General features: G+C 34.5%; 1 protein-coding gene and 1 non-coding gene across 5 annotated transcripts in view; both read right to left on the bottom strand.

Moving 5' to 3' along the window:
• The window catches only part of CCAR1 (cell division cycle and apoptosis regulator 1), a 47320-nt gene that overhangs the window by 18393 nt on the left and 1901 nt on the right, over positions 1-27026 (bottom strand). For all 4 annotated transcript variants that reach the window (XM_033130644.1, XM_033130643.1, XM_033130641.1 and 1 more), the window contains 13 exons: positions 18023-18195; positions 17520-17564; positions 15047-15079; positions 11844-12037; positions 10852-10966; positions 10547-10739; positions 7065-7194; positions 6669-6830; positions 3847-4072; positions 3122-3235; positions 2411-2577; positions 1475-1685; positions 576-659 (listed from right to left, as the gene is read on the bottom strand). In XM_033130644.1, the coding sequence (XP_032986535.1) occupies positions 576-659; positions 1475-1685; positions 2411-2577; positions 3122-3235; positions 3847-4072; positions 6669-6830; positions 7065-7194; positions 10547-10739; positions 10852-10966; positions 11844-12037; positions 15047-15079; positions 17520-17564; positions 18023-18195 (1847 nt within the window). The remainder of the gene's footprint in view (positions 1-575; positions 660-1474; positions 1686-2410; positions 2578-3121; positions 3236-3846; positions 4073-6668; positions 6831-7064; positions 7195-10546; positions 10740-10851; positions 10967-11843; positions 12038-15046; positions 15080-17519; positions 17565-18022; positions 18196-27026) is intronic.
• On the bottom strand, positions 2709-2773 carry LOC117036518 (small nucleolar RNA SNORD98). The gene has a single exon (XR_004425409.1). It is a non-coding gene; the product is annotated as a small nucleolar RNA SNORD98 (small nucleolar RNA).

Raw genomic sequence — 27026 nt, 5'->3', positions numbered from 1 at the left:
TCAGCCTCTGATATTCTGAACATTGCAGAATGTATATATACATTCCAAGGATCTACAATCACATTATAGGCCCAGAGATGCAAAACTGCAGAAAGATAATAGGTCCAGAGACCTTGGGAGCCAAAAAAACCCAGTACAGGTTAACCAAAGACTTTTTTTAAAGGCTCTTAAATTATACCCTTTCCAGCTCAGATATGTATCAATCCACCTTTTACTTTTAAATTTTACTTTAAAAACTGGATCTTTTCCCTATGTTTATTCCATTCTTAAACTGAAGTTACTAAAATGCAGAAATTCTGCCTTCTTGGTCAGTTCCCAACTTAGAAAACAATGTTGCTCACAGCACAGGGAATTATAAATTGCATTCAACAGATATTGGCTGAAGTGATTTATCGAAAGTTGCCTTTTACTTAATTTTTATGCACACAAACATAAATACAATACAGAATACATAAAATCAGTAAACTTGATTTTTAATGGCTTTTAACTGAAAAAACAAAAACAAAAAAATACTGTCCCCATTCTCTATTCCTGTTCAGAGATGTCAAATTAAATACTATCGCTTTCAAAGTTACCTTCATTGTCTTTGGATCAAGTTTAGACCAATGGGTAGGAGTGGAAATTTCTTTAGCTTCACCATCATCCTTCTCTTCTTCATCCTGATATACAAAGTTAAGAACATAATTACTATTCTGAAACCTTAAAGTAAAGGTAATTTATTTTTAAAAGTCTGTTGCTGATCTGTGCAAGGTCACAAATGTTTCAGATTGTCTTCTCCTAAAGTTATTATTTAGGCAAGTCCACGTACATACATTCTACCACTTTTAATTGATCACAAAGACATTCATCAGCCAATCAAAGCCAGATCTGTGAAACACAAAAGGGTGATAAATTACAACACAAAGGATTTCAGGGATGCACAAACACTGCCGGTCTCCACTAACCACACAGTGTGTGATCTTGCCCCAATTTTCAAGCCACCCAAAGTTAAGACTGATTTAGTCAGACCTTTCAAATGTACCACAGACGATGCCACATAGCCCGAAATTTCAAATCTCTCAGACTTGTGGTTGTCCAATTTCAAATATCCATGACTAGAACTGATGACCGTGAAAGAGAAAATTTTTTAAATTTTAGAAAATGGCAAAATGTTTAAAATGGCTTAATACTGAATCTTGCTCAACAACTGGTCCCAGATTCCAGCAACTAGACCTATGATAAAAACAAAATTCTGTGCAATTTAAGCACAACTTATTTTCTTTTGAGGTCTCAGCACTCTTAAAATTAGAATAGACAGATTTTTTTTCAAGAGAAAAGAACATACAACTATACTGCTGAAAGCTGGATTACCAGTCGCTGTTACCAGTTATGTTCCTCCATGTGTGTTTGTTATGTAGTGTGTGGTGTGCATTTTGTGCCTGTGTTCCTGTGCCTGTGAGAAGCGGAAATAGAAAAAGGGATTAGCGTTCAGTGCCTGTTCTCCATCAGCCTCCTTGCGTTCACCCTGAAGCTTCTCGACCAGCTGCTGCTTGTATCCTCGGGAGAGGGTTTCCCACTCTGAGCGGGTGGGAAGGCAATGCCAAACATCCGGGAAAAATAAAACCACTGTCTCCACATGAGCTGGAACTGTACGCCCCTTGTGGGTCTCCTCAGGGCGATGGTAGCGAATCTCTGCAAAACGGTACCTGTTGCAAGGGAAGAAGCATGTTGGAAAAAAAATTCTAAAATACATTTAAAAGACCCTAGTTCACTTGTAGCACATCAAGTAAAGAAATTTTGCTGCAAGAACTTGAGGTTGGTCTAAAGAAAAAAAAATTATAGAAGCCATAGTTCCTCTTTTGGTACATCTGTATATTTACAGTTAAAAGAATATGTTCCCCAAGGCATTTTCAAGTTTGTTTACAGAGCTACCCATATTTTAGAGAATACCTGAAGAAGCTGGATAGCTGTTCAGATTTCATGTGCTAAAAAAAAAATTCTCAATTAAGTCACAAGAAATATACTAAAATACACAGGACGAATAAGCCTCAAGAGAAAATATGGCTGAACAAAAATAATCAGCAACTACGTCATTTTATAACAAAAGAATTATAATGAAATGAAGTTCTCTCTTGACGATCTTCTCCAGCTATGCATGAAATGAAAAATATTTTCAACATACATCCAACTTCCGAAGTACAGCATAACAAAACATTTAAATTTCCAGTATATTTTCATTAGTTCTTAATCCTTTTTCCTCCCAAACATTTTTGGCACCAAATAAACTTTTGCTACAAATGGGGATTTTTTTTCCTTTGAGATTACCTGCATGATCAACGTTGCTAAAATAAGGGGGGGAGGCTGACAGACAAGATCATCTACATAAACTATTAGAAAAACATTTCTAATCAAGAAATGAATTAGTACTTACCATTGTGTGCATACACTTAGATCAATGCCTGTCAGAGCCTTACAACAACGAATAGCAGTCTTAATCAACACAGAGGGGTCTTTTTCTGGGTCTGGTCCATCCAACGAAGGAGACCAGTGGCCTCCAATGGCCATGGCTTCATCCTTGCCTTTCATGCCCACTAAAAACTAATTCAAAACAAAGAATCATTTACATATATTATGCAACTTTTCAAATTACAAATAAAATACTTGAAAAGGAAAGGTACAAACCTTTCCAATATCATTTTTACTACCTCTGGTATCTGTCAGTCAAGGAAGAGTTCAGTTCATCATGTTCCACACTGCATTTCAGCAATGGAATAGGATTTACACATCATAACTCATCCTTCTAAAATATTTTTTCAGATAAAGAGCTCTTCTAAAGAAACAAGCTATAATTTACACTTTAACAACATCCAAAGATATACTAAATCCATTATCACTAAGATTTTTCTATACTACAAACATAAAACAACAAAATGACAGTTGAACTAGTGACATACGAATTAGACATAGCCATTATCTGCAATGAGAAAAAATCTACATCATTAAGTTCTGAGTGCCTTAATACTAAAATTAGTTTAGTTATTAAACTAATGAAAAAGATTAAAAAGGTAGTGTTTTTGATTTTATACATACAGTTGGAACCAAGCAAAGCAAACATACATCTAAAGTAAATGTTTCATTTTACCTTAACAAGTCTAGCAGGATGTTGAAATCCATCTCGAAGTTCTTGTGGATCTTCAGCAAGAGCACATGACTTATGATACAAATCTTCCATACCAGGGCTAGCCATCAGCATTACCTATTATAGTCAAATAATTCAATCCTGTCAAAAGTCTAATGTAAAAAAATGAGAAGCACTACTAATTATCCTTACATATTAGATATCTGAAATTTTTTATAAAAATGGAAAATAAAATGCGATAGCAGAAATGGTTTTAAGAGACCTTATAATTATATAGTTTTAACTTTAACTTTTCAAGACATGGTTTTTGATCAATGTTTTAAAATAGCAGAAAACTACTGACCATAGCAGTACACTGAATGTCACCCTGCAGACTAATTTAGTACAAGGTTACCCTGTACCCTGATATAGTACAGTCACCTACCATTATGTTTTATCTGGCCCTATCCAAAGTCAAAGAACATTCCTAAAAGCTCATTACATCAACTTCATCTTCACATTTTTACAAGTTTTAAAATGTTAAAGCAATAACTATAATGTTACAGGTTAAGAGGTAAGGCAAAGAGAGATTAAATTACTTAAATAACTAAAACAAAATCAGGCATACAAGGAAAAAACAGGTACTCGGATCTTAAACCTAATAACCACTTTCAGAAGATTAACTCCACAAATACTCTTAATGTGAATAACTGCTCACAAATTTTAGCTGTGTATCGCAGAATACAAACCTTTGCACTGTATAAGTGGTCAGCATCCGGTGGATCAAGAATGGCCATATTTTTTTCTAAGGACTCTACTTCTCTGTGCATTACATAGAAATTGCAGTAATTTCCCAGCTGAAATGGTCTTGACAAAGGGAAAGCATCCACCCATGTAAACTGAGCATCAAAAAAGTCACTAGGTATATATAAATTCTGATAACGGCGCCTTAGTTCCATCATGTCACAACTAGGACTGAAAAACAGACATAAGTAGTGAATAAATAGCCCTAATAACAAAGATTATGCAAACATTCACTTAATTCTGAAGTTAAATATGTAACCTGACATGATTAAAAGCAGCTGCAAATGGACAGTCAATTATCAATGAGCTATATAGATGTTCATAGAGGCGTATGAAAATCTCATTTTCAAATTGTTTACTTACAGCTCTGAATAAATAACTGGTTATCTAAATGTTACATTTCTTTACTTTTTGTGTGTAGCTTATAATTCATTACAGAATACTGTTTGAAATAACTTCAAACTCAGCTGCAGAAAAGATCTGAATAAAAGCAGTTCTGCCTCAGTTGAAACTGTGTACTTTTGAGAAAATTATTGTTCGTATAGAATGGATACAAAGAAGGGATAAGAGTGGTACCAAATTAGCATGAATGTTCCTCAATCAGCTTTATACAATGTAGAAAAAAATACAACCTTTATTCTATAGTAAGATCCTACCTAGGTCAAGAATATTTACATTCAAAATTAAATACAAAAATTCACATGAAAGCAAAATCCAAATGTTTTTTTGGATTATCCACACCATCATACCTCTCTATGTTAATGATTAAGATCCATACCTGATTGTTTATTATGTAAAGAGAGGATAAGTTTCTTGCCTTTTAAATCTGGCATACTGATTTTTTTAAAGGATGATTTCCTTTTTCCTAAGAAGCAAAGCTTTTAAAGGAGAGACACTCAAAGGTAAATCAATCTGGTAAAAAGCCAAGAGATTTCTGTTAAAAGCATAATGAAAAGTGGAAAACACCAACAATTTGGAATACGACAATATAACATTGTCCCTTTTAAAGATAACTAAAAACAAGGGTATAAAATGTGAACTAAAACATTTATTATAGGGACGTCTTTTCATTTGAAACCTAAAAAGAAATATGGAATGACAAAGTCATCAGTTATGAATACTGATATAATTATACTTTATTTGGATAAAATCCTGCTGTAAAAGTAATGAAAATGTGAAAAAGAGGTATTTGAGTTTTGTTTCTGTTCAAAGAAGTGCTGAAAACAAAAAGCTGTGCAATAGTTTCCTAGTTTTCCATCACCAGAATTTTTGAAGTTGCATCTTACCCCATAGGAGTAAAATCTATAAAAACAAGGTAAGAAATACAAATAAATCATTTCTTGGCATGTAGTCTCTTATCATATTACTATAAGAAAATCTTTATTTCTACAACCATGGAAACTTTAAAATCATTTTTATTTGTAATGGGTTCGTTTGATGTTCTGGGAATTTACTTCAAAGTGGTGAAGCGACACTGTGAAGGTCTAACTTGAAAGGAGATAGCTACTCAATTTATATCCTAGGCATCACTCTTCCCAGAGTAACATTCTAGACTGGGAACAGATGAGTTTAAAAGCAGAGCTGCTCAATTTAATATCTTTGTAGCTGGAGAAGTGGTTTTGGTTCCAAAATGATTTTTTTTTAAAAATATGTGACTAGATATTTTTAAGTACACAAACAGGGATAACAAGAAAACTAGTATAAACTAAGAGTAGTTGCTGACTTGACCACAAGACAAGAGTAAATAAACACCAACTACATAACAATTTAGCAAGCCATCAAGCAAGATTTTTTTGGCATTTATAGCTTAAATAAAATACACAGGTTTGCTCAATCTATAACTGAATATATAGAAATTTTAATTTTTGATAGGCCAGTATTATGAATATTAATTATCACACATTGTAGAAATGTAGCAATACCCTCTCAGGACCCTGAAATGTATAGCTATTTGTTCCTATGTGAAATAGCTTTAAATGCTGCTTTAAATGATTCATTTTTCTTATTTTACTGTCAATTTGTTTTTTCCATCTGTTAATTTATCTTACACACAACTGCCAGTTCCAGGGCCTTTAGATGATTCTTCCTTTCCCTTAGAGCAAATCAGACATTTACCAATTTGCCTTTTTATGAATTACAAATTTGCAATTATTACTGAGTATCTACAAATGCCACACACTGTTGCTTTAGATACATGAACTCAATCTCACAATAATTCTGCTGGTTGATATAACTTCCATTTTGCAGGTGAAGCTCAGAAATTCTTGCTAACTTGCCCATTACTTCAGATTCTAAAAGCTGAAAAAAGAATTTATGTACATACACATACACACACACGTGTGTATGTTATATGTCTGTGAGTGTACTTGAAGGTCTATGTTTCTTATACTACATTGCCAGAGCTAACCTGAAATATGTGATCCACCGTTGCATTACTTCATCATATACAATGGACTATGCATGAACTTGTTATCGATAAATCTGGATCGTAAATGATTCTATCTTTGAGGAATAACTTCATCACATAAGGGCTGCCTTTTTCAATAGCTGATATAGTTAATGAATATATTATGAAAATAATGTAACATTTGCAAAGAACTAAACTGCTGCTTCAAATTGCATTTCTGACCCTATATAAACTAAGAGTACTAAATGTCAGGAAATAAAAGTTCCAAGAAAAATATCTGTGTATGTGACACATTCTACCAAACTATACAAAATTATAAAACTAGCTATCCAATAAAACAAAATGGGGAAAATAACTTACCAATCTAAAGAAAACTTAGAAAACTGAACTGTATAACGTGGAACAACGCGGCGAACTCTCCGAGGTGATCGTTCTCTCTCTCTTCGAGGAGATCTCTCCCGGGAACGTTTTCTCTGAGGAGATCTTTCTCTGGATCTACGTCTTTCTCTCTCTCTTTCACGACTTAAAGAAAAATTTTCTAAAATTACTAATATTTCTGGCATTATCTAAGAGTTCTTTCATGAAATAATAGGTAACATAAAGAAGACTCCACAGTACACATTTTAAAGTAATTTTTTAAATTGTGGTAAAATACACATAACAAACTTAACTATTTTAACCATTTTTAAGTGGCATTAAGTGCATTCATATTGTGCAACCATCACCACCATCAAAAGTATACTTTTAAAAACATACCTTCGGTCATCTTTTCTGTTAGGCACTTGATCCCCTCTGTCATTCCTTCCTGAAAATCTGGATGGTGGATCTAACCTTCGTGCTGGTTGTGGCTGTGAAACTATACGGACAGGAGGCTGCAATAAACCAGCTTTAAAAGATACACAAAAAAAATATTTTAACTTATTTAAATAAAGCTCAAAAGCATTTCCTGATTAAATTTTATAGATAGAAAAAGTTGGCTAAAATTTTACGAATGGTAGAGACCATTTTGTGTCCCACAAATGGTAGAGACCATTGTGTACATTTGCGTATGTTTTACAACCTTTAAAAATGCAAAAACCATTTTTGGTTCAGGGATCATACAAAACGAAGCTATGTCAAATATATGGTGATGGAAAAAGAACTGACTCATAATGTGAGATAGAGATGATATATAACTTTAGTAACAACTGTCACCCCGATAAACTTTAATTAAAAAAAAAGACAAGCCATGGACCAAATCCAAAGGGTGTAGTAAGATAAACCGTAAATTACAGACATTGAACCAAAGACTGCTACACAAGACTGTCAACAGAAGAAATGTCCAAACCTGTAGAGAATTTTTATGAGTTAATTTGGTCTGAACTGACAATTGCCGAGAAACAAATCTCAACAGACTGAGAAAATGCTCCAAAAAATCGAAGTTTTGCGGCTTATACATTAGAATCAGAGGAGGAGACACAAGGAGAGTTAATGAAATCCACTGGTGGCAGGTTAAGGGGGTGGGAGAAAACAAATCGGGGGAAATCTCTGGGATTGCATAAAAAGTAAAATGGAGAGACAAGTACTTCTTTTACATTGGTGGGTACAGGATAGTTAATAATTAACACAGGATATAGAGATAGTATTCAAGGGATAAGATAACAAGGGGTTCTGTGGTCTTATGCTCTGGTGGGAGGTTGTACCCTGAGGGTTCTGGAAAAAGGAGATTACTCCTGCATTCCAGGAGTCTGTTATCTTAGAGACAAAAAGACAACAGACAGGCTTACTTAAGATAAAGATTGACCTTTGTCAAGGAAACTACAAGCCCAGGAAGTGACTACTCACCATGACCCGCTTTTAGTTAGGAATTTTTATGTTCAGACCATTTGATGTGGTTACTTTTGGTCTCTCAGTTTGTAAGGCCCACCATGCAGGCCTCCCCTGAGCTTATTAGGTTTAGTATGTGGTTCCTTTTTGGTCCACAAGATATTCACAGGGTGCCAAAGTATCATCCAGAGATTATTTACACACAGAAAAAGAACCTCTTTATAGAAATACAATAGAAAGACTTATGGCCACCACTTTGATCAAGTAATCAAATTTAGCATCAATAATAGTGGAAGAATCTGACAACATGTCCTCCCTAGTATGATTCAATATGAATTACAAAATGTCACCTAAAATGTATTCTTGCTAAAAGCCTAGACTTAACCTAGAGTTTATAGTTTATATGGCAGATAGAGGAGCAAGGTAAAAACATCACAAGGAATCATGACAAATCCAGAATACGCCATTGCAAAAGAATTGACAAGTGTAACTAGCCCAATTTCTTCAACTAGTCACGGTAGTACGAAAATGGGTAGCTATTCTAGAATTAAAAAAGACTGAAGAAACATAAGCAAATACAATGCATGAAAGTTGGCTTTCTGTTTAGGAAACAAAAAACAACCTTAAAAGACATTTGGGAGCTAAATGGAGAGATTTAAATATAAATAGGATATTTAAAGAATTTTTCTTAGATGTGATAATAGATTATGGTAATACAGGAAAACAGCCTCTTTTAGGAAAGACACGATTAAGTATATAGGGGTGAAAAGTCATAATGTCTGGTAATTACTTCAAAAGTTGAAGCCAATAGTGTGTGTATATTTGTTAATATATGCAGGCAAAACACATTGGTAAAATATTAACTGTTCAAGGTTGTAATTATACAAGAGATCGTTATGCTGTCCTTTCAATGTTTTTATATACTTGACAATTTTCATGAAAAGAATTTGGGAGTTACAAAAAAAGAGCCAACTTACGAGTATTTCTCATGTTAAAGTAATCCTATACCAGCTAAAGAATAATGGCCTGGTGGTATTGCTGAAGGAATCCCAGTTACCAATGCAGATTCCCCCTCCCTTCTGCCAAATGAACCTTACCACACCCCCAACTCCACTGATCCCTCATTCTACCACACCTCTCTTGTATTTTTTTCTGCCCTACTCTCATTGTTCCTGTCCATCATCTACCAAGCTCATGGGACACATCACCACCAGAACTGCTTCCTTGAGCCCTCCCACAGACGCCATCTCTCTTCTTGAGACAGTGGAAGGGGGAAAAATGGTATTCAAGTCCCTATTCACAACTGGAAAACAAAACTTCTTAGGAAAAAGATGAGAAAGAAAAAACACCAAAAGGTCAGATATGTGGAAGAACCAACTAGCCTGGAAACACTCTGCCATCACCTGGTAAGGTTAAGTTACACAAACCTTCACTCTGCAATTCCCCCAGAAGATGTATGCCCCTGGGAAACCTGTACACACTGCCCTAGACACATACATGAGAACATTCATAGCAGCATTCTCAGAAACCAAAACTAGAAACAATCCAAATGTTTACCAAAGAACAGATGAACTGCACAATAGCCATACAATGGAATATTATGCAATAATGAAAATGAAGAAACTAGGGCCACATGGAATAAATATAAATAGTATGAAAAACTTTAAAACATAATGTTGAACAAAAGAAGTCTTACACTAAAGATTATATAAATGGAATCACACATTATGTAAATTTCAAAAAACAAAGCTAAATTACATTATGAAGATGCACAGAGTAAAACTTTTTAAAAATAATTGTCTAGAAATATTGATTTTTTCCCAATAGTGATTACACAGGTGTTCATTAATAATAACTTGTTATACTGTGTGATGTTTTATCACTTTGCTCTGTGTCATAATTTTTAATAAAAGAGAAAGTGCCACAATTACATTTTTAAAAAATACCAATTAAGTAGACTTTTGTTTTAACATTGTTTCAGTAAGAAAACATCCAGCTTCAAATAATTTGCAAAGGAAAATTTAAAACAAAGCTTATCTATTTGATGCACTATGGTTCAATGAGTAATTTAAAGTGTTACCACCAGGCTCTACATATATATTATATGTTATATGTATAAGAGGTAGATCTTAAAAACATTTTCTTCTATTACAGGTAAGACACCAGTAGGGGGACAGGCGATTAGTAGTTTTGATGTTTAAGTTCACAAAGAACATATCTTTAAATAAAAGCAATAATAAAATAAAAATAAAAATATTTCCAAATAGCTATAGAAGTAGAAGTGGTCTACGCAAAATATTTAATCTTCCTTTCAAGTATGCTGGAAGTTCTTGCCTTTTTTATAATTAAAAGCATACTCTCACTATTTTAACAACTAAACAGTTACGTATTAGTCTGAAACGTAACAAGCAAAGATATATTGCACGTCATACCTTTCTGCTGCGGCTGCTGCAGTAAAGGCTGTGGCTGAGTCTGCAACAGTGGTGTAATAGAAGCTGCTGAAATCTGTGCCTGCAGCAGTGACTGGGGCTGAGGCTGAGCTTGAACACCAAATGTTGTCTGTGGTGCAATTGGCTGAAGTACAGCAGGAGGAGTCTTCAGTAAAGGTTGGGTTTGGGACTGATTCTTAACAAAAATAAAAAAATAAAGTAAAATTTAAAACAAAGAAAGAAAAATCTTTGTAAACTGGAAGACTCAGTTAACCAAGTTTCTAGACCTAACTCAGTATTTTATATACCTGATTTGGTAGCGTTTGAATTCTTTGTGCATTCCATTTAAAAGGCATATTGGGATTATATGTAGCTTCAACCAATACTCTGTCACCCACTTGGGGGGTTTTCCCTTTGACAGCACTGGAAAAAAAATTAAGTTAAATATAAACAAAATCAAAAGAGATTCCTCCAAAAAACATTTACATACTTGGTATTTTAAAGTAAACTATAGCTGATTTGGAAGCCTAAAGAACTCTTTTAAAAAGTAGATCTACCTTTTAGACTTATGTTATTTTAGAACTGTTTCACCCTCTCTATATAAACACAGGGTTTGAAGTGGAAGAAATAATTTTCCACCCCATGTTCCTCCCAATATTGTGTTCCTTCCTCTACAATACTCTCTAACTGTTATAAACCAAGAGTAAGATTTACTTTGGCTTGGGAAAATGAGAGAAATGTAGATAAAATGGAAAATAGGAGACCTACTTCCAGAAAAATACAGTAATTAAATTTAATTTCCCAAATAAAGTACTTCTAAAGAAGTTCATTAGAAATGTATTTGAAATATCTAAGGACATTCCTATTTCCTACGACCACAACACTAACAGAATACTATTCTGAATATGTTAATTCATCAATTACTCAATTGTATTTATTAATATCTCAATTAAAATTTTTATATGGAAATTAGATGTCAAACAGAAGATTAAATTTTAAAACCCATGTGACTATTTCAATCCCTAATCTCACTGTATTTCTGCCCATGAAAAGTTAGAAATAACTCACTCCTATAAAACATTTATACAGAATTCACTATAACCAGTTTGTACAATAATCAAATATCTTCAGTCATATTCTCCATTGAAAAAGGTCACAGAAACACAAATATAACACAAGCTGAATGATTAAAACAAAATTATAGCCAAACCACAGTCCTATGCCAGAAATAATCAGGTGTCTTATCAATATAATATACTTGTTAAATATAAGGCATCTGCCAACACCTAATGAAGCTTACCTAAGTTGAAAGAATACATCTTCATCCACAAATCCAAAAGTATCATGTAGCTTTGTAACAACCCCTGTAAAAACACGCTGTTTCTGAGGTTGGGTTTGCTGCTGACTAGACCTTGGTGTTGGATATGATACAGTTATCTGTGCTGCAGGCTGAGGAGTAGACAGGCTAAGGCTTGTAGGCAGGGCAACAGCTGGCTATAAAACAAATCAACCTCAAATTAAGGTAATGTTTTGAAATAGTCTAGAAATGAAAAATAACTACGTAAACTCAAAATGCTAAAAACAATTTATTTGAAGTTAGAAAATACACATACAAACCTTGAAGATAAGAAACAAGTCTAAAAAAGTAATGCTATTTTTTATCTACTTTATCAAGTCCCCTCATGTGAATGTTTTCACAGGTTATTCCCAGAAAAAGATACTATATTGCAATGAGTGAAGAACATGGTGCATTTTAGCCCCCTCTTAGAAATTCAAACTCCATAGTGGCACAATAAAGACTCAGAAAAGTCCTACATAAGTGAAATAAGTCAGACAGAGAAAGACAAACATGTATGACGTTACTTAAATGTGGAATCTAAGAAAACCCCAAAGAACTCAAAGAAACAGAACAGAATAGTGGCTGCCAGAGGAGGAAGATGGTGGTTGTGGGGAATGGGTGAAGGTGGTCAAAAAGTAAACACTTCCAGTTTTAAGGTAAGTTCTGGGGATGTTAATATACAGCATGATGATTACAGTTAATAATACTGTATCATATATTTGAAAGTTGCTAAGAGAGATGTTAAGTTCTTATCAGAAGAAAAAATTTGTTAATTATGTGAGGTGATATATGTTAACTAAACTTATTATGGTAATAATCATTTTATAACATACATATATCAAATCCTTATGTTGTACCCTTAAACTAATGAAATGTTATATGTCAATTATCTCAATAAAATTGGGAAAAAATAAAAATGCTAACACTTTTATTGGTCTTTTCTGGTACACTCGAGCATGGATAACAACATATTATTTGACTAAAACTCTGTTTATAAACAGAAATAAAATCATTTAAAAGAAATAAATGATTCTTTAAGTCTCTAATCAGATTCTTTAATCTGATTCTTTAAGTCAAACCATGAAATTTGTTTTACACCTGCCAAATAAAGCAAGTCTTCAAGTTCTGTAATTGAAAAAAAACAAAAAAAAGTCCTCTATATAGTAAAGGAACTCAGCGTTTCTTAAACTATGAGGTGTGATAAAACAATATGGTGAATGTCTAAATTTAAAAAAATTTATTGCAGTAAAAGACACGTTGTCATTAATCCCCCTCAAAATACTCCCCCTCGCTTCAAACACACTTATCCCATCATTCTTGCCACTTTCTGAAGCAGTTCTGGAAGTCCTCTTTCATGAGGGTCTTTAGTTGTGCTGTCGTGGCTGCCTCGATGTCCTAATCATTTTGACTTTGGGGAAGAGCCATTAGTCACATGGTGCTAGATCCGGTGAATAAGTGGATGAGGACAAACTGTAATATTTTTATTTGACAGAAATTGCTGTGTACCAGAAGCAATGTGTGACACGGAGCGCTGTCATGATGGAGGATGACTTACGACACACTTTAGAACACACCTTTTCTCAACTGTAGCCCACACTTGATTGCCTGCACCCAACAAGCTGAAACTTGTCACATACTGCAACTAAGGTTCCACACACATTGCTTCCCATATTGAAGATCCCTGCCTTGGATGGTACTTGGCAGCAGCATTCTCGGTATTTTGTGATCACAATGGAAAGGCTCCATGTCACACACTGCTTCTGGTATGGCAGTTTCTGTCAAATAAAAACATTACAGTGTGTCCTCATGCACCTTATTCACCAGATCTGGCACTGTGCGACCTCTGGCTCTTCCCCAAAGTCAAAATGACCATGAGGGGTAAACGTTTTAAATAAATTCAGGACATCAAGGCAGCCAGGACAGTGCAACTAAAGACGCTCATGAAAGGGGACTTCCAGAACTGCTTCAGAAAGTGGCAAGAAAGATGGGTAAGTGTGTTCGAAGCAAGGGGGAATATTTTGAAGGGGATTAATGGCAATGTGTCTTTTACTGTAATAAATTTTATTTAAACATTCACAGTATTTTTCGATCATACCTCATACGACCACAGAATTATTTTCTTATGAAATTTCTCTAACATAACACACGGATGGCTTATGGGCAAACTTTGGGAAATGCTATTCTAAGAAAAGATAAACTTTTACATCTTCCTGCTTAATTTGGAAATTCTACTTTTGGAGATTGAAAATATGAGACAGTTGCTAGTCAATTTTAGTTTTTTAATAAAAATAGAAGGTGAGATTGATTTCTTATTTGAAATGTACTTTAATTTTAAAAAATAACAGCTTCAAGACTAAAATAGTATGGAAGATTATACAGTAAAAAGCTTCTCTCTTACTCCTGTTCCTCTGCTACCCATGGGGGAATCACTGTCACCAGTTATTATTAAGAGATTCTGTTTTCTTTGTAACAGTTGCATAGTATTTCACTCTAAGTACATAACTATGAGGAGCAGTGAGCCATGACCCATGGGCCAAATTCAGCCCACAGTTTATGATATTTGTGCAGCACATAAGCCAAGGATGATTTTCACACTTTCAAAGGATCGTAATATATATATATACACACACACACACACACATTTATATATATATTATGTGTATGTATGTATATATACATATATACACACATATACGTATGTGTGTGTGTGTGTGTGTATATGTGTGCAATAAAGACTGTAAGGGGTCCACAAAGCTGAAAAGTAGACTATATCAAAAGTTCAAAACCTTTTTAATGTTGCTAAAAAATTAAGGTGATGATATAACACAACTTCATCTACTAAGGTCATGCCAAAAAATATATATCGTGTACAAAAAATTTCCTAAAAGTATTAGTACGAAGAAAATATAAAAGCCAAAATCAGTATTGAGTTTTTAAATAAAACCTCTTATTTATTCAAACTAGATCACAGCTGGATCTGCAATCAAACCTAAAGAGAAAAAAACAACAAAATGCTTTCGATCTATATTTAATATTATATTGCTAAATTATCACGTGAATCCAACAAATATGCATCTTTAAACCCTAAAAGAAAAACTAAAATTGAAATAAAACTTTGGTCTACTTTTCATTAAGATATCCAAAAGAAATAATGTCAAACTAACCTGTGTTAAAAGAGTCTGCTGAGGTTGCTGTAACTGAAAATAAAAACAAAACAAAAACAAAAACAGGAAAGAAAAAAGGATCAATCAAAATTGTTTCATAAATGCTTTCTTTCTATAAGGAAAAATTCCTATTAAATAGGTACTTTATTTCTAATTAAGAAATATGTGGAGCCAGCCTGGTGACTCAGGTGGTTGGAGCACCGTGCTCCTAACGCCGAGGTCACCAGTTCGATTCCCACATAGGCCAGTAGCTGTGCCCTCTACATTTAAAAGTATAAACAACAGCTCTCCCTGGAGCAGGGCTGCCTTGAGCTGCCGTGGGCTGCTGTGTGCTGCCGTGGGCTACCATGTGCCACCATGAGCGGCCAGAGACCAGTGTGAAGGGCCATCAGCCAGCGTGAGTGGCCGGCAGCCACCATGAGTAGCTGGCAGCTGGCGAGAGCTGCCGTGAGCTGCTCTGAGTGGCCTACCGACGATGGCGACTGACTGCCTCAGCCGGGGGAGCGCAACGCTCATAATCCCAGCATGGGCCAGGGAGCTGTGTGTCCTACACAACTAGACTGAGAAACATCGGCTTGAACCGGAGTGGGGCGAGGGAAGAAGGGGAAAAACGAAATATGTGAAAAGCAACAGGTCATTCATTAGATTTAAGGTTTCCTAAAACTATTTCTATCAACTACAGATCTGATTTATAACTAACACATTCAATAATAAAGAAATTGATCTTTTTTCATTATTTCACAGGAATAACATCCGCAAAAAACCCCTTAAATCCTTAGAGGATAAGATTTCTAGTTATGCCATGTGTTAATTACCATGCTCCAAAAATGATTCAAAATCAATGTTACTTATATAAAAAATATCACTGGTTAAGATGGGAGGGGGTTGGGGGAAAGCGCGAAAAAGGTGAAGGGATCAAGAAGTACAGATTAGTTAGAAAATAGTCATGGGGATGTACAGTACAACATAGGAAATATAGTTAATAATATTGTAATAACTATATATGATGCCATATTGGGGAGACCACTTCATAAATTATATAAATATCTAAACCACTATGTTGTATACCTGAAACTAATATAAAATAATATTGGATGTCAATTTTTATTGAACAATAATATCACTGGCTATATAATGCATATATATACCTGATAATCTGATTTAACAAGGCATGGGGATGATAAAGGACTGCACACTGACATAGTTTTTCTAATAATAGGAGAGTATAGCGCTCTTCAGGGAAAATGCAATGCTTCTGAAGCCCCAAAGGACTTAAGTCAAGGATGAAATTGGGACATGGATCTAGGATGAGTGTTTATGGGTTGAGAAGCCTCTCATGTTTCTCCGTAAGTCTTCAGATCCAAGTTTTTGGTCCCACTCTCGTTATCCCCTTTTCATCTCCTGACTGCTATACTTACCTGAAGCTTCTTAAATGCACTGAGAAGGAATGAAGACTACCTCTCAACCCTGGAATAGCCTAGAATGGGCTAGAACCTATCTAGATTTCAGCTGGGAAACCTCTTTTCCTTGACAGGCTTCTCCTTGAATTTTTTTCTTACCTCTTGCTACCATCACCAATGCTAAGACCTTGAGGAACATGATTATTAGCCCAGGGAAAAGGGACCAAAGAAACTTGCTTTTAGTCTAAGTCAGGAGTTTTCAAATTGTTCAAATGTGCCTTGGGAGCAGGGGTGAGAACTACAAGGGGAGACTTCCTCCCATTTTCAACAGCTCTATTTTAGTAATGTTGCAATACACAATTTCATCAGGACAAAAGGGGGAGGGTTGCTTTGCTTTAAAAAGATAAAGGCTGAAAACCAGTGGTCTATCTAGGGCTTAGGGCTTAGGTTTCTTTTTCTTTTCTTTTTTTTACTTTTATTTATTTAAGTGTGTTTTTCCAGGATTCATCAGCTCCAAGTCAAGTGTTGTTTCAATCTAGCTGTGGAGGGCGCAGCTCACAGTGGCCCACGAAGAGACTGAACCAGCAACCTTGTTAAGAGTGTCAAACTCTAACAAACTGAGCTAACCAGCTGCCCCGGGTTTAGGTTTCAAATTGGAAAAAGAAGCTTTTCATTTTCACACGTGGTCTAGTACAGCACAATAGGGCTAAAGGTTCCAGATAGGAATATTGGAACCTTTAGCCCTACTGTGCTGTACTGTGTAGCCAGCCCTACTGTGCTGTACTGTGCCAAAGACTCAGAAACAGAGTGATTCTTTCCAGATTATCTCCTACATGCTTTCTTAGAAAGATGTGACAAACACTGGCTGCTAGTAGATTTTGGTTTTCTGGACCTGTCTCCTCTATCTTCCTCTCCTTTGGAGCCTTTCCTTTTTACCAAACTCATGTTCCCCACCCCAAAAGAATACAAATCACACGTTAAGGTAGCTGACAGGAAATAAAATCTATAAAAATTGAATTTGAAACAAATGGCTCTTTTATAATCAGTTTTTAACATGGAAGATATAAACTAACCTGTTGTTGCACACTGTACAAGGCCTGCTGAGGTTGTGAATATTGCTAGAAAAAGAATTTTTTTCAAAGAAAAATATGGATATTAGTTTTATTTATTCTCAAAAAGCAATACACATACAAATACATAACTAGAATCAAACTAGAAAGAAATTTTATGGAACAGCTCAATGTCATCTAAAAATAAACGAAATTGTTATTATTTATAATCTGGGACCCATTAATAACTGAATTTTGTTCAAATAATTAAGTTATAAGAACTGCTCAATTTAAGAATTTTGACAATGCAACTATACTTCACTATATGCCCTGGACATACATAATTTTATCACCAGAAAAAACACTATAAGCATGATAAAAACCCACAATTATTCTTTCTTTAAAAAGTGAAAATTATTCATTCTTTTGAAAATGAAGCGCCCACTCTGGCTACTTATACTTGATAGTTTCCTATGTCACATATCAAAACCTATTAAAAATTCACCTGTTGAAAATTAAAAACTCACCTGTTGCAATGCAGCTGCTGCAGCTGCGGCTTGTTGCTGCAATGCTGCAGTTTGAGTTAACTGATAGTTTGCTGGGGTTTGTGTGGTAAGGCCGGCTGCTGCCAAGGCAGTTTGCTGTGTATAAATGGTAGGAGATGCTCCAAGGAGTGATGGCTGCTGAACACCCAATGCAGCTAAAATGAGATTTAAAAGGGGAGAAAAGGAAATCAAGATTATTTGGATCTTTTCCAGGAATTTTTCATGAGTGCTTAGTGATGCACTATGGTCTGCCATGGTTTTTCAGCGAAAATTTTCAGTAATGCTTGTTGAATTTAACCAATTCATGTCTCATGCCAGATCCCAATGGCTTTATATAAGAAACCATTAATCTACAAAAGTGAACTACACAATTAACCTAATCAACCGTACCTAGTCCATGAGCCTAAGGTACCCTCAAAACTATTTTTAGGAAGTAGAGCAGAAAACAAATCTTATTTTAACATAAAATTTACTGTTTTAGGTTCAAGCAGGTAAGTCATATATTAATAACAATATTGCTGGAAGTGATCCACCCTTAAAACTTCCTACTGAAATTTTCATGTACTTCTACTTTGCATTAGAAAACTGTAAAACTAGGAAACAGACAAAAGCAACACTTTAAAAGCACAGAAAGTTTTTAATTCTAGCGCACTTCTGTACTGAGCAATGAGAGATAAAATTAACCACAGTGACTTAAAATGACCATCTGCATAAGCCAAATAATTGGGGAAGGGTTCAGAATGACAGGTTTAGGTACTTGATGTTTAACGTATGCTTAGGGCTCAAAGCTGAGGAGAACACAAGAAAGATTTTACTTGATGTTTTTATGTAATTCCCTTAAATAAATGCAAAAAAGCAATCAATTAAAAATTGGGGTCTAGGGAACAGCCAGTTATCTCAGCTGGTTAAAGTGCAATGCTCGTAACACCAGGGTTGCCAGTTAGATCCCCACATGGGCCAGTGTGAGCTCAACAACTAGATTGGAACAACTACTTGACTTGGAGCTGATGGATCCTGGAAAAACACACTTAAAATAAAAGTTTAAAAAAAAGAATAAAAATTGCGGTCTAACTATGAGCAAGCAAAACTGTATCTCCTGGAACAATGATTAACTCCCCAGGTCATTAAGATTTGAAAAGTGGGTCTAAGGTTTAAAAAGTTTAAGAAACAGTAAATTAAGCACATATTTTTACTGAAGGATCTCTCAGAGCCTTTAACATGCCGCTATGCATTATGATCTCAAAGAGGTTGCCATAAAAATCAGTATTTGCTCATGGAACACTTCCTTTTCCAAAGCACCTTGCTTCTATCTGAGAATAACTTGACACGAATACTGCTCTAGGGGTGGCCGGATGGTTCAGTTGGCTGGAGCGCAAGCTCTCAAGAATAAGGTTGCCGGTTCAATTCCTGTATGGGATGGTAGGCTGCGCCCCCTATAACCAAAGATTGAAAACGGCGACTGGACTTGGAGCTGAGCTGCACCCTCCACAACTAGACTGAAGGAGTTGCTGGGCCCTGGAGAAACACACAGTTCCCCAATATTCCCCCAACAAAAAATTAAAAAAAAAAAAAAAAAAAGCTGCTCTATAGGTATTAGTTCTATAGGTATTAGCTCTATAGGTATTAGAAAGAACAATATTACGCTTTATAGAAACAGAACAGACAGCATTAAAGAACTAACCAAACCACCTCGTCTAAAATATCCCAGAAAATCTTTAGAAATGTGAGGCTTAACATCAATCACACATTAATTTTACTTAAAAATAAAACAAACCAATAATAAAGTAAGGCAAAAACAAATCCCAGAAATCATGTTTGGGATTCTTGTAAATTACAAATTATTCCCTGCAAAAACACTGATCGTTAAATATTTAAAAAGGAGGAAAAAAGTGGAGGAGTAACTAAGGTGGGAAAAAACCTTCTAAATGTCCTAAATACATAATGCTAAATCCTTACCACATTAATTTCTTCTCTTTTGTTTTTAAGGAAAGTCAGATGTCAGAGATGGGCAGAAAGGAGAAACCAGGACTAAGTAAAAGCATTTAAATAGAAGTGGGGAATATCTTAACACCAATGTAAGTTCAAAATGAGGTTAAGTGTAATGAGAATAGAGAAAAAGGTACTGAAATCTAGGGCGTAGATTCTAACCAGTGAGTCCCGTTAACCTTCTGAAATGGTATGCAAAATTGCAGACCAGAAAGTCCAAACTTTCATCAGATTTTCAAAAGGATCACAGACCCAAAAGAGGTTAAGTCACTGTTCTAGGATAACAGAAGCATAATTCTCATGTCAACACAAGACAGGGAAAGACCCTAGGAAAATCAGTATTTTAAATTCTAAGATCGACATGTTCTGCATTTGAATAAAGTGAAATCTGTAAATCAGATATACTCAATCTCCTTCACCCACCTGAGCTCTGACCTCAGATCTGCTGTGTTCCATTCTGCTGGTACCAATTTCTAGAACTTTGGAAAATACTGATAGTTGCCACAGCAGAAGGGCTCAGAGCCAGTATCTCAGAAAGTCTATTTCTTCTCTTAATTGGGGTGACATTGGTAAGTAAAATTACATAGGTTTCAAGAGTACATTTCCATAATATATCATCTATATATCACAACGTGTGCTCACCACCCAGAGTCAGGTCTCCTTCCATCACCATATATTTGACCTCCTTTACCCTCTTCTACCATCCCCCCACATTTTTCCTGCTAGTTTTTCTATGTGTTTTGGTCCCTGGTAGTATACAGCAGCCCAGCATTAAGTAGGTGGGATGATAGCCAATACCCACATTATCTCTTTTCTGTTGTTGACAGCCAATGTGATGAATTAGAAACTATAAAACAGATTAACTGGCAATGAAGGATTCAATTGATAGGAGAAATTTATGGGAAGGAAATTTATATTCTAGTTATTGCTTCCCAAAACTAGTTAATTTAAATTTGTGAAATCACTGTGCATGTGGTTGTGGCTTTTGTATGTCTGTAATACATGCACCTCTTTTAAAAATCATTTACATTTGAGATTTTAATCTCAATAAAGTATTTTTCACTAATATTTATTAATGCTCCCTTTTATGGATATCTGAGGAGCTATCCTTGAATATGTGTTTATAGCATTCTACATTCTTCTTGAATTATAATAAAATTCTGCAAGATAATTCTGTAACTTGCAAAGTACAAAGTTATTAACTTCTGATTTAATCTTTCTCTCTACATAAGTGACCAAACACTGGTCAGATAACTGGAGATCTTTTCCAATTATCCACACTGGAACAGTCTATTCATTTATCTGATTCAATACGATTGCTGAACATCTCATGATCCATTCGAAACATACGCTCATCTATGTATCAGTACTTCCACAGACAAACCTTTGAAATGAGCCCTAAATGACCATAGGCTACCAAGTAAACAACCAAATTTAAGGGCTAAGTTTTCTTAAACCTTCGAGGACAAATGTAAAATATATTATTTTCTAAAATGCAAAATTAATTTCATATGACTGAAACATTCATATTATACTAGTAATTACTGAATACCAGTCAACACACCATTAAAATACAAAAGAGGAACTTGTCCCTTGTCTGTTGTCCCTTGATTTTATCAAACTATTACATTTAAAAATCCCATTAACTAATACCTCAGAGTTCTATTTTTACTAAGATGAGTCATCCTTCTGAAATACTGAATAAAATTCAAAACCTCAAATTACCTCAGAAAGTTCATTTTTTTCACCTTTAGCAAAATTATTTAAAATCAAGTTAGTCTTCCAAATGTCATCTTCTAATCAATAATCTTCCTAGGAAGTGATCGTTGAAAATTAGATTTCTCACAAATACAAAAACTTTGATGCCTTCATGAACACATAACTTCCTTACAATCAGACAACTCATCGGTCAATCCATTGCCCTGGTTTTTGAGGTTCTATTCTAAATCCATAATGTACTCAATGAATGGAAATATTCATTACCTCTTAAGAATAAGGAACTAAGGGGTCAAAGGTATATACTTCCAGTTATAAAATAAATAAGTCATGAAGATGTTTAAAAAAAGAAATTAAGGCACAAAATAATATTTTAAATATAATATATTCCAAGTGTTGTAATCTTCTATAACTGCATTGTTTGATACACCAGCCACCAGCCTTATGTGGCTATTTCAATTTAAATTATGGAAAATTAAATAAAATTAGAAATTCAGTTCTTCAGTCACAGTAACTACATTTCAAGTGCTCAATAGCCAATGTGGCTAGCTACCATATTAGACAATGAAGATGTAGAATATATCTATCATTACAGAAAGTTCTTAGTGAACAGCGCTTCTATAAGGAAGAGGCAAAGTGTTAACTAAATCAGTTATATTGGGTTCTTAGTCTCTATAAAGATTAATACACTAGCAGACAATAGTTCTTCCATACTCTTGAAGTTGCACTGAAATGATAACTAGTGATTCTAGCCATAGTCTCTTCTAGCTACTATTCAAATAATTGTTGGTCAACCCTCCCAGGAAGTTGAAGATGCCACCCGTAATGTCATATGATGTCTTAATCATCTTTAACTGCCTCTGATATTTACCTAGTTTTTGACCCCATTTCTTTCAAGGAGTCTCAAAGTTAATATTCACACTTTCAATGTTATTTCCAATACGTTATCATCTATAACACATCAAAATTATTTCCCAGATCATAAGACACATAGTACAAGAAAAACTACAACTTATATAAACATGAGTTGTACCCTCAACTCAGGATAGAGAGATGGGGGCACTCACTGGTTTGTAGGTTGGTATGTTAATATGGCTCTCACTGGATTAAAGCACATGTAAGACACACTCAGAGATGAGAAAAAAATGTATTAACAATGAATCTCACTAAATCTTATGTGCATTATTTTACTCTTAAAAAAATGTTTGAAACAATTTGTTATTACATAGCAGTACTACTGTTTAAACAGAGTTAGGCCCACACCAGTAGCAATCCTCCTTTTCTACCAAATGAGTTGGAAACACCCAACTCTATGAAGGGATAACTAATGTAAAAGTGAAGTATACATGGTACATTGGCTATTATTTCTTTGAAAAGACTATGAATCTTGGAATTCAAGAATTTGAGCTGCTGACTCAAGAGATTGGAGTTTTAAAAGATGACCATCAGTCCAGAATGAAGAGATATCAAAAATAGTCATATTCAGAGATACAGAGAAAAAACTGATGGTTGCCAGATGGGAGAAGGGCTGGGGAATGGGGGAGAAGGTGAAGGGATCAGGAAGTACAAAATGGTTGTCACAAAATAGTTAAAGGGATGTGAAATACAGCATGGGGAATATAATCAATAATGTTGTACAGATTATGTAGGTGCCAGATGGGTACTGGGCTTATCAGGGGGATCACTTCATAGGCTATATAGACGCCTGACCACTGCGCTATACACCTGAAGCTGAAGTAGAATAATATTGAATGTCAACTATAATTATATAGGTGTGTGTGTGTGTGTATGTATATATATATACACATGTATATACATATATATATATATATATATATGATCATGGGATGTAAAAATACAGAATATAGTCAATGGTAGTGTAACAGTGTAGACTGGGGGGGGTTATCACTTTGTGAGGTGTGTAAATGTCTAACCATTATGTTATTTTGTACACCTAAAACTAATATAATAAGTAAAATAAAACAAATGGAGTCATATTTAAAACACTTGTACTGGCAACAGCTGCAGTCACCTGTATTAAAAGAACCACATTATCACTAGTTTTAACTCCTGAACTAGTTCATTTTTCTGTATAGCTAGAATGCAGTCATCTTATAAATGGTCAAAAGAAATGGGTGAGAAAATAGGTCTGAATCTGCTAAATCTATACCCACACTTCAAATATTGTTGCAATTATATGCCTATACACATGCGAATGTTTTGAGTCAAGTATATAGAAGGTATCCCTAGTCATTATAATTAAGTCTAAGGGCTACTCAATGATTCAATCAGTGATTCACTGGGTATCTCTTCCAGTGTCTCTTTACAAAACAGGAAACTGTTAAACTTTCAAACCTAAAAGCTCTGGTCCCAAGTACGACTGTCAGTGAACACATACCACAGCACTTCAGCTAGGAGGTAGAAATATAGGACAAATACTAAGAACAAGTATTTCAGTGTGAGAAACAACAGCTGGAAAGACCATCCCATCTAAAAGTCTTTGAAGATATTTTTGCAAATGGATAAGAGAATAGAGCAATGGAAGATACAATGAACCACGTTTCTGAGGTCCTAACATTGACTTGCCTATGATCTTCTGTAAGACCTATGAAATTTCTTCACCTTTCCTCATCAGAGGAAGGAGTTGAGACACAATCTATAGCTCAGACCCCATCCAGCTTTGAAAAATTCTGTGATTTAGGTAGAAATTATGCTTTAAGAATATCACAACTGATAAGATACGTTGGAGCTGGGGAAGAAATAAGTAGCATATCCAGTAAGAGAGGAAAGCAAATAAAAGCAGTTAGAACTAAATAAAGAATAGAGAGCATCGCCACCAAGTGAAAGATGGAGAAAGGAGCTTCTTGACTTAAGGGAAGGATCTTCTAGTAAGCACTATGGTTGAGGATACTACAAAGGTTTGGGAAAGGTATGGAAGGGCCTGAAAGTTAGGAGAGCTAAGCAAGAGAAAACTGCTACTGATGCAGTTACCCAAATGTGAAGTGCAACGGGTATAAATGTAAAATGGAGGGGTATATTTAAGGCATTTTCAAAGGGGCAAAAGCAAGGTTTGATAGGATTCAATATGGTAGGTACAGAAAAAGAAAATTAAAGATGCCAGATGACGACACATAGGAATAACTCTCATTAATTGAATTGGCTCAGTATTAAAATGAATCAGAAACAATTCAAATACTGATCTTCAATTTTACAACAGATTTCAGCAATAAACAGCTAGTGTGTGTGTGCGCCTTTACTTAAGTTTTTAATTATTTGAAATATGTCATCTGTGTGAATGCACTGAAATTTTCACATCACCGTTAACTGAGAATTTTATAGTACAAACGCAAAATAATCTTGCTAGAAAATGGAACAGAAAAGCCATTAACTGAGCAAAACCATGTTATGTGATATACAAAAAGGAAATAGTGATCATTTTTATATTACTTTCAAAAGAAAATGAGTCAGAAATATAGACACAAAGATCAAAATATTTCAATGGGGTTGAATTACTGTCAACCTTTTTCTGTGTATGATTATTTGATTTATGACAGTGGATTCTGATACTAATATATCTGACATATTTCAATGGGTGCATTTTATTTTTTTAATAAAGTTAACCTGGCACCTACACATTTATTTCCCTAATTAAGTCCTTTTAACATCCTTTGTTGAAATTTGTTCTCAAATTATATTGAAGCTGCCAGGAAAAAAACTTAAGGTGTTTATACTTTGAAATGTTCTCTTGAGATGAGGTGTAAATAAAACATTTTAATTGCCTCAGAATTGAAACAAATTTTAACTTTGACAGAAATTTGCTTGGCCCTGACAATCAACTCTAATAAGATAATAATTAGTCATAAATGCTTTAAAATGAAGGCAAGAAAATATCAAGCTTTCAGGAAGTAGCCTAAAATACAGCACCTAGAAATTAAATATTATAATAAAAGCAACGAGCAATGTCACCAGAGAGAGCCATTTTGAACCTACATCAGGATTTTTATAAGAAAGCTAAGTGTACCTGCTAACAAAACACTTGCCTACTTACTGAAGTTATGATGCGTCAAAAAAATTTTGTATTTTGCAAAACTCTGGTTAACTATATAGTTCCAAGAAAATCCACAAGTAACTTCCTACAGCACAAATACAACAAGCCGTTTACACAAATCCCGTTATTTACATTTGGACTCCACTGCCAAGTGTAAAAAGGGAGACCTGTATTTACTACTGACTTTGACAAGTTTTATAAACCTTTGATGGCTCTTTGCTCAGTCTTAAAAATGATGAGTATAATATACATTTAAGTAATTATAATACAAATGTTAAGAGCTAGACAATAGAATTCCACCATGACAGTTATGTACTGGAACAATACAGATGAATTTACAAGTAAAACTAATTATACGTAGAAAAAGCAAGGTGAAACATGCTCACTTTACCAAAATACCAGTACTTGCTTCTGGACAAAGACTAGTTGCTAAGTACTATTTCATCAAAACTAAGTCAATACCAGATTTCCCATTATTTAACACAGAGGAGAAATATTTGGATCTGAATTAAATATCATGTATAACTATTATTTCATATTATTTTCTGTTGCCTGCAGAAATAATTGTTGATCATTTAATCCCCCCAAATCAAGAGTAAGTAAAATAAAAACCCTACAGTATCCATTTCTTTAACGACAAAGGTCACCTACATAACTAGGTAAGTCACATCCATCAAATTTTAGAACACCCAAGTTAGAAGATCACAATATCTCTGCAACTAACCTCAAATTACAAAATAAATATTTCAAGTAAAACACAGCAAAAAAACTAGTATTAGATAAGTCATAAGTAAAAATACAAAATAACAGAGTAAGCAGCAACTTTTCTGGGTATTCAAGCTCAAATTTTCATTCTGTAGAATCCCTTGGGAAACTTATAAGTCAAGAAATAGCAAAATATTCTTCCTAAGACCAATGGGAAGAAATTTATTAAAACAAACATTTTCAATGACATTTTTTGTTGACTTTATTTTGAAAATGTAAATCTTCATTTGCTCCTTTTATCTTTTTCTTTTAGTGATAAATTCTTTAGACTTGGTTTTTCTACTTTAAATTTAAACAACTGAAAACCAGTCATGTACAATTTTTCAAAGTATGAATTTTTAATACATTTATTTTTAAATACAGTTGAGCCTTGAACATGGGTTTAAAGTGTGTAGGCACACTTACATGCAGATTTTTTCAACAAATATGTACAGTACTGTAAATGTTTTCTCTTATGATTTTAATATTTCT

Source organism: Rhinolophus ferrumequinum, chromosome 16 (genome assembly GCF_004115265.2).
Source record: "Rhinolophus ferrumequinum isolate MPI-CBG mRhiFer1 chromosome 16, mRhiFer1_v1.p, whole genome shotgun sequence".
Classification (NCBI taxonomy): domain Eukaryota; kingdom Metazoa; phylum Chordata; class Mammalia; order Chiroptera; family Rhinolophidae; genus Rhinolophus; species Rhinolophus ferrumequinum.
Note: the sequence above shows the minus strand (reverse complement) of the source record. Positions and strands in the feature narration are given on the sequence as shown.